The 12,197-nt window shown below is 41.6% G+C and overlaps 1 protein-coding gene across 1 annotated transcript in view; it reads left to right on the forward strand.

Annotated features, from left to right (window-relative positions):
- The window catches only part of XPO7 (exportin 7), a 4,001,819-nt gene that overhangs the window by 2,569,117 nt on the left and 1,420,505 nt on the right, over nucleotides 1–12,197 (forward strand). The window contains exon 19 of the mRNA XM_044082110.1: nucleotides 3,871–3,959. Within this exon, the coding sequence (XP_043938045.1) occupies nucleotides 3,871–3,959 (89 nt within the window). The remainder of the gene's footprint in view (nucleotides 1–3,870; nucleotides 3,960–12,197) is intronic.

Below are 12,197 nucleotides of genomic sequence, written 5' to 3' on the forward strand. Positions count from 1 at the left end.
GTGAGCTTCCTCCTACTCTGCAGCTGGCAGATCATCTCAGCATCAAGGAGATGAGATCCCTGACTTTGGCTCTTCATGTTCTCCACTCTTTGGATTACCATCCCTCCAAGGATCTTAACAGATAATACCATAGTTGCGTGGCATATCAGTTGGTAAGGAGGCACAAAATCACACCTTATTTGTAGCTTGGCTCCTCAGGCTTGGGATTTTACATTCCGCCATCACTTGACCCTTCAGGTGGTTTACATATCTTCAGAGCACAGTCTGGTGACAGACTCTCTAAACAGGTGCAAGGCAGCTCCTCACAAATGGATCCTTCACAGTGAGGTGTTCCTAAACATTGTTCATCAGTGGGGAATTCCTCAAGCAGATGTCCTTCCATATCACTGTTGCAGTGTTCTTCACCTTAGAGATCTACTGTCCAGGATAGTCCGACATCCGTCCATTATGCCAAAGTCTTAAGCGCTTATAGGCACCATACATGACGCATGTACTCGCAGTGCACAAAGTATGGCATAAATGTGACATACGGACACAGATGCTCAAAAATCAAGAAGTCCCAGGAGGAACAGAATAGCCTGAGAGATGGAGAAGAAAATATCCAACTAGAAGGAAAAATGAAGGATGAGAGAAAGGTGCCTTTGCCAAGAGGGCAACCAGAAAACAGGGCAAGAATCAGGACATAGGGAGAAGGAGGGAGAGACCGATTACTACAACAGTGAAGAAAAGAAGATCTACTGTTATAGTAAGATTTTCCGCAACTGTAGTATTCTTCACTTAAGGGAGAGCACAACAGCCCAAGAGAAAGCCTGGAAAGAGGAAGGTGGAGAAGAACCCTGCACAAATCCATGCAAGATAGCCTTAGCAAAGCCTGCTCTAGCAATGGAAATAACATCCAGTTTGTAATGTTTAGTGAAAGTATGAACAGAGGACCAAGTAGCAGCCTCAAGCATATAATTTTTATACAGACCCTTCACAAAAGCACCAGAGTAGACAGCTGCCCTAGTAGAATGTACCTTTACAGTCCAGAAAAAGACATTTGCCATGAAGAGAATTACAAAAGGAAATAGCCGTAGAAATCCAGGAGGATTAGTGAAGAGAAGGACATCTGCAGTAATGGTAAGATTTTACTTAACTTTACTATCGCTTTGCCTCCCTTTTAAATAGACAACTTCCCAGGTTCTGTTTCAGAATGTCAAGTCCTCTGGCTTAGAAAGTGTCCACTGTGTCTTTCTTGGAAGGGGATGTTTTTATCTATATGCCTGTTCCCATCTTCGTCTGTTACCGAAAGTCCTGTATAAGATCATGTGTGACACACCCAAAAATCTTTCTTCTGACTCTCTTTTAGCCCAGACAGCATTGGTTTCCTCTTTTCTTCTATCTGGCCAGGGGCAGTAATCCCAATTTACCTCACTGGATGGATCTACTCACAGAGGAGAAGGGATCTGTCAGTCACCCTCACTTGTCCCGCCCTTCATTTGACTCCGTGATGATATTTTGATTCTCTGTCAGTCACCCTCACTTGTCCCGCCCTTCATTTGACTCCGTGATATCATTTTGATTCTCTGTCAGTCACCTTCACTTGTCCCGCCCTTCATTTGACTCCGTGATATCATTTTGATTCTCTGTCAGTCACCCTCACTTGTCCCGCCCTTCATTTGACTCCGTGATATCATTTTGATTCTCTGTCATTCGCCCTCACTTGTCCCGCCCTTCATTTGACTCCGTGATATCATTTTGATTCTCTGTCATTCGCCCTCACTTGTCCCGCCCTTCATTTGACTCCGTGATATCATTTTGATTCTTTTTATTCACCATCTGAGAACATTTGCAGGAGGCCTGGACACCCACTACTAGAGAATCCTACAAATGGAAGAGATTTTCTGTTCGGTGTCTCGTGCATGATGTGGAACCTTTTTCTGTGGGTATTCCTATGGTTCTTTCTTATTTGTGCAAGTTGCTCATTTTTGGCCTGGCACATTCATCTTTTAAAGTTCATTTGTAATCCATTTCTGATTGTCTGCCTCTGAAGATGCCACTGGCATCTAGTTTTGAAGTAAATTTTTTTTGAAGGGGTCCTACATCTTAGGCCCCCAAGAAAGCTGATTCCTCCTCCTTGGGACCTTAATTTTGTTTTTGGAAAAATTGTCTCAAGCTCCTTTTGAGGCTGCAGTTTCAGCTTCTCTGCAATACTGTACCTGGAAGAGACTGTCTTGTTGCTCTGCTCTTACTTCAGCTTGGAAGGTTTCTGATCTTCATGTCCTTATGGCCACTCGTCCTCTTTTGGTTTTTCACAGAGAGCGCATATCTTTTTATACTAATCCTTCCTTTATGCCCAAGATTGTTAAATCAGGCAGTACAACTCCCTTCCCTTTTTCCTTCTCCATGGTCTGCTAGAGAGAGGATCCTGCATACATTGGATCTGCACAGACAGCTCTGGTATTATTTGGATAAAACTATTTGCAAGTCGGAACAGCTTTTTGTTTCTTTTCATCCCACGATGTTGGATTTGGCTGTTTCTGAGCAAACCATCTCCTCCTGGATATCTAAGGCCCATTTCTTTTTGATATTATTTTAATGACAAATGTCTGTCTACTTCAGTTAGAGCTTCTTCTGCTAGGACTGTTGCCTCTTCTGGTGCCTTCTTGAAGGGTTTGGACACAAGTTCCATACTTGAGGCTGCTACATGGTCTTTAGTGCATACCTTTACTAAGCATTATAAATTGGATATGGTTTCTAGAGCCAGAACAAGCAGGTTTTGCTAGTGCCACCCCTCATTGGTTTGTTGAGGGCTCTTCCCAGCCTTCCACCTCCCACTCGTTTTCTTGAGCTTTTGTACTCTGCCCAAGGTGCAGAATACTGCTGCAGTGATATAGGACATAGTACAGTTGTGTAAAATCTTACCATAACAGTAGATTCTCTTCTATATTCAGTCCCCCCCCCATTCCCCTTTTTCTTTTGGGCTTTGATTTCTTTCCCCTTTTCCATCTGCATTTTTCTCCCTGTGGATGTGCATAGCCACTTTTGTCCTGTGGAGGCTTTTCTCTACTTGGTGCAATTCATTTCTGGGTAATTGCGTAAGTACGTAACCTTTATGCCCTATACAAGGGAGCATACATGTGATGTACTGCACATACAAGATCTATGGTCTTTGGTATATTAGCACGACGTTGGACTATCCTTGGCCTGAGATCCCCAAGGTGCAGAATACTGCAGCAGCGAATGGTAAGATTTTACATGACTCTACTTTCTCTGCCTTACCCCTTCGGACTATCCACTGCACCAAGAGTGTTCACAGTGTCAAGCTCCAGTTGCAGCTCATTGCAGGTACAGCGTATCCACCTTTTTTCATATTTAGATGATTTGCTTATCTCAGCTCGAGGTATCTAACAGTTTTTGCATGTGGAATGTGCCTTGAAGCTTTGCAACTAGCCAGCTGTTATATCCTTGGCAAGTTATAACCCATACAGCTAAGGCTACTGCATCAGTGACCATTCGGACATCCACTGTTATGGTAAGTTTACTTAACACAACTGTATTTTCTCCTCACATTGTGAAGGAGCCGGTGTGCGGCTCACATCAGAAGAGCTTTGGGAGTTGGGACAGTCTAGCAAACTTCCACCTGCTTTTAATTCCCATATGTGAAAAACTCTACTGCAAGAGTGATGCTATCCAATCTACTGTTACTGCGAGTTTAGCATGCATTTGTACCTCATGCATAATGTATAATTATTGTGTGCATTTTAATCATATGGAGTGATTGTGCTGCTAAAAAAAAGTCTGTTAATGCACTGATTACTAATGTGATTGCACACTGCTGAAAATGAGTGGTCAGTAATGGAAATGTTTGTTTTTGCTCTTCCCCTTCAGAGAACACTGGTGGGTCTGGTCAGAGACCTGAGAGGGATAGCATTTGCATTCAATGCCAAGACCAGTTTCATGATGCTGTTTGAGTGGATGTATCCTTTTTTGTACACTTTCAGTCAGAAACTATAAAGAAAATATTGTCATGTCTTAAAGATGAGGCATGGTAATTTAATTTACACTGCACTGTTAGCAAACTTCTTGTATTATAAAACAGTTTGTGCTTTTCTGCAGCTGAAATATATTCAGTCAGCTGTAAAAATGAGACTGATAAGGCAGTGGAAAAAACTAAGGCTCAGAACAGCTTATTGTATTTAAACATGAGCAAATCCTCACTGAAGGGTAACATCTTACATACAGCAGTCCTAGGTTTTGATTCTTAAAATATTCTGTATGCTGCGTCACTAATGAAATGATTTTATCCTCCTCATTTTGTACATTTTTGCTTCAGAAAATAGGTAGTTATATGTAGTACATCCAGTTGAGGTGTTAGAAATGGAGACAATCATAAGAAAAGTAATTTCAGTGCAAGATAGTAAATACACATTTTTACCTTGGCATCAGCTTTTTGAGCTATCAAACGTTCAGAGTCCTTTGAGCCAACAGCTCATTCCTTTAAGAAGCAAAGTGTTTCACCATGCCTTGATATTTTGTGCATTACTAAGGTCTCAGTGTTGTCTTTGTAAGTGTTAATGAAAATGGTTTGGGGTGTTGTTGCAGAACTCACTACTGACATGATTTTTTCCCTCAGCCTGTTTTCTCCCATTGTATCTTTCATAGCTCCTGAGTATGTTAATGTACTAGATGTAGCAAATTAGGTGACTTTCTCAGCGTATCAGTAATGCATGTCCCTAACTACTGTAACTGACTTTGGAAACTGTGTGTGTGTGTGTGTGTGTGTGTGTGTGTGTGTGTGTGTGTGTGTGTGTGTGTGTGTGTGTGTTTGTGTTTACTGAATATCTTGAGCCTTGTGTTAACATCCTGGTGATACCTTGTAGAGTTGGTAAGTAGAGGTTTTACCAGCTAGTGTTCAGTACTACCCTTGATTTTATTCAGGTAAATGGATAGCAGTAGTATTTTGTTAGCCAGAAATTATGATACTTGACCAGTTAATGTAATGTTGCAGTATGACTAATTACCTTTCTTCATACAGGAATGTATGCAACAAGTAATATGTTTCACCTGAGTTGATAATGTGCTTCATTTTACCATCCTCAGCAACACTGTTTTAGGATGTTAAGTTGTGGGTAGAGACTTGCATTACATTGAGTGTGTGTCACCCTTATGCCATGTAGGTATGGACAAATTTCTTACTGAAGTTTTTAAGATTTGATTAACAAAACTAGATGGTTCGGACCTTTATGAAAAGAAAAAAACAGAAAGGCGCTTAAGGGTTTCGGGGTATCAGGTCTCACCATGGTGTTTTTATAAGGCGAAAGTCCGAATGGAGAGATGAAAAGTCAGCAAGCAAGGGAGAGTAGTAGTGCTGAAATTTAATTCATCCTCAAGTCTTGGTAAGTACCTTCACGAGGTGGACCCTGTTATTCACAAAATCTCACCAAGGCAGCACTGATGTATAGACTGTATTTATATGGCATACATCATAGACAGAAGTAGGTTAAAAATTGAAAAAGATAGCTGGGTGCACAGAATCCAGGATAAAAAAAGTGCCCAATACTGGTAGGACTGGAAAAGATAGTGTAGAATCCTCAAAATACGGAAATATTCCTACAATGGGGATAGCCCGGGCCCCCCTGTTGTAGAAGGAAGCAATAGTCCACAAAAACTGATAGGCCAAAGAAGAGCCATAAAGACGATAAAGTGGACTAGTGAGGAAAAGAAAGAAATTATGTATTGTTACTGTTAATGCAGAAAGCCCAGAATTTCCAGACAAGATATACAAAACGATTAAGAGAGAAATTAGAGGAAAGAAAAATACTACCACAAGAAAAACTGTCAGAAGCTTTAAATAAAAATTTGTATTCATTAATACAACAGATTTCTGAAAAACGGTATATACATCAAGAAACATTGATCTGTATGGAAAAAGAAGCATCTGAGGAAGTGCAAAAAATAAAGAAACCTAGAGATTTTTGAATAGAGTAAAAAAGAAATATGGACATGGGAAAGAAAGAGATATCATGTGGTGCAATATTTAATGCAAAGGAGAAAGCCAAATTAGTCAGTATAAAGAAAGCAGTCCCAAAGATATTCGAAGAGTAATACAGGCAAAGAAATCCGGATATGGAAAATTTAAAGTACAAAAAAATAAGAAGACAAAGAAGAAAAGTAGAAAAAGGAGATCGGTAATGGAGAAGTAAAAGAAATAGAAACTGAGGTTATGGCGTACCTGCAAAGTGAAGGATTCAGTGTAGAAAGTCTAATTCAGAAAGCACCACAACAGGATAGAGCAATGGATATCCAAATTAAGGGGAAATCAGTGGAACGGAAAGCAGTTGGTCAGGTGCCATACGGAGATATTTTGGAGCATTTCAAAGGAGACTAGTATAAACATTCACTTAAAGCTGGACAGCAAGGGAAGGAACAGGAAACTGTGAAAACTCTGATGCAGTCAATGTTGATGAGTGATAGGCCAGTAAGTTCACATATGACAAAGCAACGGATGGCACAGGATGAAATTGAAGAGAATGTGCCACAGGAACTACTATAGAACTTTCTGCAGAATGCCCGCAGGAAATGGGAAAGTAAAAAAGCACCCTCAATTAAGAAGAAAACAAGCTAAGAGAAGAGTTGCTTGATTTAATAGAAATAGATAGACATACTAAGGTCAGTGAACTCCAGAAGGTAAATAAAACCCAGAAAGTCAGAATTTGATAAAAAAAATGAGCACAAAAATTAGGGCTATCCATAGAGATCCGTGCGATATAACAGAACTAAACAAGATATGTTACTGTGCAGCTAAATAAATAACTGATAGTGTCCTACTGCAAGAACACGGGGTAGTGAGGGAAAGGAAGGAGAAAAATCACATACCATCATGGAAGTATCAATAGAAAAAAGTATAAAGCAGTTGAGACAAAGTGTCACTGTTAGAACAATATACTTGAGAGAACAGATCAACAAAAATACTAAGATAGACAGAATAAAAAAAATTAAAAGCAATGCGCAGTACTGGAACAGACCAGGATCTATCATGCACTATCGCAAATAAGCTCAAAATCTCAGCACAGGCGGAAAAACTTAGAAGATGCACAGAAAAATGTAAAGAAGAAAAGTACAAAATAAGCAATTTATGAATGACCCAAAAATGTTTTATAGAGAGTTGGGAAAGAAGGTAAAAGGAATTGAAAGGCCACCAAAAAGAAGAAATAGATACATTTTGGAGAAGTATTTATGAAGATCCTATGGAACTTAACAGAGATGATAAATGGATAGAAGAAGTTAAAGAAAGAATAAGAAGTTTAAAGTACAGGATATGGAATGGGATGAAGTAACAACCAGATAGATTGAAACAAAGTTAAGAAAAGTTTTCAGTTGGAAAACTCCAGGCCCAGTTGTAGTACCTAACTTCTGGTTAAAACTGTTAACATCTTTGCACGAAGATTTAGCTGTGAGTAAGAACTATTAATATGCGCACCCTGAACAGAGACACCAACATGGCTAACAACAGGAAAAACAATGCTACTGCTAAAGAGTGATCCTGCAAGCTACCCTAAAATCTATAGACCAATAACTTGCCTTCCGACGGCATAAACTATACATTGGAATTGATGCAGACAGAGTTTATAGTCATTTAGAAGAAAACACAATTATAGCAGTAGAATAAAAGGGCAATAGAAGAAAGTCATATGGAAAAAAGGGTCCCTATCAGCATCCCAAATGCTGACAATATCGAATTTGATATTGTCGCATCGAGAATGCCGAAAGGGCAAAACGTCAAACGGGTAAATGGAAATCTCCGTAAGGGGAGATTTCCGTTTACCTCAATGTAGTGCAGTCTCTCGGAGTTGGTATATTTAAGTAGCGGGGGGTTTGGGGGCATAGGGGCGCTTGCCCCCCTGCCTACACCCTTTAGGTTTTTTTTTGGGGGGGGGGGTTATTTTTTTATCGGCATTCAAAAATATAATAGGTCGATCATTTCAGTTCGACATTTAGTGATTTGACCTGTTACATTTTTGAAATGCTGATATAGACCCGGAACAAAGGATCATTTGTTGTTAAAGTCATAGTGGAGAACTGTAGAAAGGGGAAGAATCTAAGTATGGCATGGATTGACTATAAAAAAGGATTTGATAGTATCTCACATTCATGGATAAAAGAGTGCTTGGAAATGTATAAGATGCACTCTACACTGATCGAATACAATACAGTAACCATGAAGCAGTGGCAGACCACTTTGCAATTAAGCCATGATAAAGGACAAATTACTGTCCTAGGGATAAAAATTCAAAAGGGGGGGGGGGATATTGCAGGGTGACTCTCTGTCACTGCTGCTATTGTACCTTCCCCTTAACCCATTAAGCTGTCTACTTAGCTTAGGCTATGGTTATAATTGGCTCCTAGAAAACAAAGTGTAAAGACCTCTCATCTTCTCTTTGCTGATTATTTAAAAATGTATAGCTAATAAGATGAGGAACTGAAAGCACAACTGCAAGTTGTCAAAACCTTTTCAGATAATTTAAGAATGTCATTTGGTCTTGATGAATGTGCAAAAACAACCTTTAAAGCAGGAAAACTGCAGCACCAAGAAAACATCAGTTTGGGACAACAATACAATATAAAAGAACCTGAGAAAGAGGGAGTGTATAAATATTTGGGAACTGAGGAAGGAACCAACAATAAAACATGAACAAGTAGGTTCATAGGTGTGTACTAGGTTAATGGCCCTGGAGCCTTTACAAGCCCAGCCCATAGGATTACCCTAGCATTTTGCCACCCAACCTTAGTTCCCAGTGTCTCTGTCAAGTAGAGCCACTGGAGTGATCCCTGGGGTGAATTTTCTATTTCCCATCCACTCAACAAGATTTCTCTTCAAGAAGGCCAATGAGGTGCTCTGTTTGACATGTATTGGAAGTCTATTCCATAGCATGGGCGGTGTCTGGATTATGAACCTGTCCCTTCAGCACTTTCTGTTGATTGTGGTAATGAGGCTGAGGTCTCTGGAGCGTGTGATGCAGAGGGATTGGGATTTCTTTAGATGTAGGATTTCTAACAGAGCTGGGTCAGACATAGCTTTGCAAGCCAAGCAGAGATCCGCCTCTAAGTAGGTGATATGAGACAGAATAGTTGGAGTTTTTTGATACTGTCCATGTAGGACAAGTGTTTAAGGCCTGGGATCCTCTTTGAGAGGGACTTTCGCAGTCTCTCCAGTTTTTGTAGGTGTCTAGTGAGGTGCATGCCAAATGGGGCATTGTACTCGATGATTGGCCTAATGAGGGAAGAGTAGAGGGAGACGATGACCTCTTTCTTCCTGGATGCAAAACCCTTAGTAATGAGATGTGCCACATAGAAGGACTTTGTGACCACAGTGGCAGTGTGGTGGTCGAAAGCGAGGTTGCTGTCAACCTGTTCCCAGATCTCTTAAAATGCCTTCTGTGTTCAGTGGACTACCATCAATGTGGTAATTCATGGGAACCGGGTTTTTCCCAAAGGGGGTGACACATTTTTTAGCATTGAGCTTAAGGCTATGGTTCTGACACCAGTCGGTCTCAGTGAGGCCTTTCTGTAGGATGTCACCTTCACTTGGGGAGTTGATTGTAGCTCCCAACTTGCAATCATCTGCAAACTTTGTCAGCTAGAGTCCCTTCGTGTTGACCTGGACTTCAGAGAAGTACATACCAAACAGGAGAGGACCCAGGACTGAACCCTGTGGGACTTCACTCATAACTGGTGGCAGTCTGACTTGGAGTCAGCTACTTTCACACTGTGGGTTCTATCTGTGAGCCAGTTTGCAATCCACCTAATGATATAGGGGTTGATGTGTAGCTTACTGAGTTTTTCTATGATTCCTGCATGGGGAATGGTGACAAAAGGCCTTGGCCAGATCAAGGTAGGCTGTGTGAACCACCTTGCCTTCATCCACAACTCTGGTGACTGACTCAAAGAAGTCGACCAAGTTGAGCAGGCATGATCTACCCTTCACAAAACCAAACTGTGTGGGATCCAGAGTTTAGAGATTCCCTATATCCTTGTTTATTAGGTCCATGATGATGCATTCCATAGCTTTGCATATCAGACTCTTAGGTTAATGGAGCAATAGTTTCTAGGGTCTGTAGTCACTCTTCCTTTGTGGAGAGGGATGACTGTAGCAGTGCACCATTTGGCAGGGACAAAGCCTGAGGTGAGGCTGTGATTGAGCAGGGCACACAGGTGAGGTGCCAGTTCACTCTGTAGTTTATGTAGAGCACAGCCAGGGATACTGTCAGGTCCCATAGAAGCTGTATTCTTGGCCTTGCACAGTTCTGTTTTAACCTGTGAAGCAGTAATGCTGGGTGCCTGGCAATCTACTGTTAATGTGATAGGTCCTTTGGGAGGGGAGAGAGGGGTAAAGTTGGCACTGAATCTGTCGGCCAGTATATTGGCAATAGCTGTTGGCTAGGTGTAGGAGATATCATTGTGCAGTAGCCCAGAGCAAATCTGGGTATTTCCATGGAGATTCTTTACATAACTATAGAAGGCCTTGTGGTTGTCTTTGCTATTTGCTGCAATTCTGTTTTCATAGTTAGCTTTAGAGGATTTGATGAGGGATCTAATCTTTTTGTTGAGGCTAATAAGGGAGTTTTTCCAGTCTTCGGACTTCACCTTATTCCACATCAGTTTCCTCCTATTGTTGTAGAGTTTGCTTATGGCAAGGGACCACCAGATTGGCTTCCTGTTTTTGGTGGAGAGCGTCTTGGTTCTATTGGGTATGGTGAGATCCATGCATTTGTGTACATGTTCGTACAGTGCATTGGTGTATGATTCGGCAGTCATGCAACTATTCTCCATTTCATGGGTTCCGTGAAGTTAGCTACCTCTGTTTTTAGGAGCTGAAAATTAGCTTTGGAGAAGTTTTTCATGGTGGTTACCTTTGTGGGGGGTGGGACGGATGTGGATTTCCAAGGTGATTAGTTTGTGGTCGGATCTAACCAGGGAGGAGTTGACTATTGGTGTAGAGCAACGGTCGCCCATGTTAGTAATGACCAGGTCAAGGATGTTGCTACCTCTAGTGGGGGTAAGAACGAATTGGAATTAATGAATTCCAGGAAACAGGCAAGTGTATTGGTACACGAGTAATTTTCCCAGTTAATGGAGGGGTAGTTGAGGTCGCTCAGTATGAGAGTATTAGGTTGGACCCTAATATTTTCCAGGGTACTTAGGAATGTAGTGTGAGAGTCTTCAGACATGGTTGGGGACCTGTAGCAGGCTACGACCTGAATTGCTGTCTTACCCAATGTTAGCTGCCCCGGAAGTATCTCTGATGTGACATGTTGGGCTACCAGTCTGGAGATGTGCGCAGCCTTTATGACTATGGAAACACCACCGCCTTTGGAGCTTCGGTCCAAGGTTTGGGGCCGAAAGGTGTGGAATGAGTTATAGCCTGGTAGTGCAGGAGTGCTTTCTGCTGCCTTGAACCAGGTCTCTGTTATAGCACAAATGTTGATGTTCTCCATTTTAAGGAGTGCTTCGACTGAGTGCATTTTGAAATTTAGACTTCAAGCGTTGAGCAGCATGACCCTCATTGCATTTGTTTGTAGCTGTTATGGTGGTAATTTGGTCTTTTGAACACCGCCTAAAAAGACACTTTAGGGGTGGCAAGAGCCTTGGCCAGTATCCGGAAGCCCAGGGATGACAGATGCAGGCCATCTCTGACAAAGCATAGAGGTCTGTCAGTCTTGTCATCCCAGGCAGACATATAATGGAGCCCCTTAGAATGACACCAGAAACTTAACCAATTGTTGAAATCAATCATTTTCTGCTTGTACTGTGGTATCTTTCTGGGTGATGGTAGGATGCTGCTCAGGGCTAGTGTCATACCCGCCTGGGCTACATAATCCGAGAGCTCCTCCATGTCTCTCTTCATGTTGTTCAGGGCCATATGTCTCAGGTCATTCACACCCACATGTACAATGACAGAGTCACATTTGTACTTGTTGTTGAGGGACCTGAGTGCATGCATTATGTGGCAGATCCTGGCACCTGACAGGCAGCTTACTGTTACTTTCTCCTTATTCAGCCTAGTGAGTGGGAAATCAGTGTGCCTCACTATCGAGTCACTTATGACTAGTGTGTTGGGTATGCTGTTTTGCTTTAGGGGCTTTGGTTGAGTGGCACACTGTTTAGATGAGTTGTGTGTCTCGTGATTAGTGTTGTGTTGTGGTTGTCAAGTGCGT

This window comes from Protopterus annectens, chromosome 9.part0 (assembly GCF_019279795.1).
Source record: "Protopterus annectens isolate FY-2018-M chromosome 9.part0, PAN1.0, whole genome shotgun sequence".
NCBI lineage: Eukaryota > Metazoa > Chordata > Ceratodontiformes > Protopteridae > Protopterus > Protopterus annectens.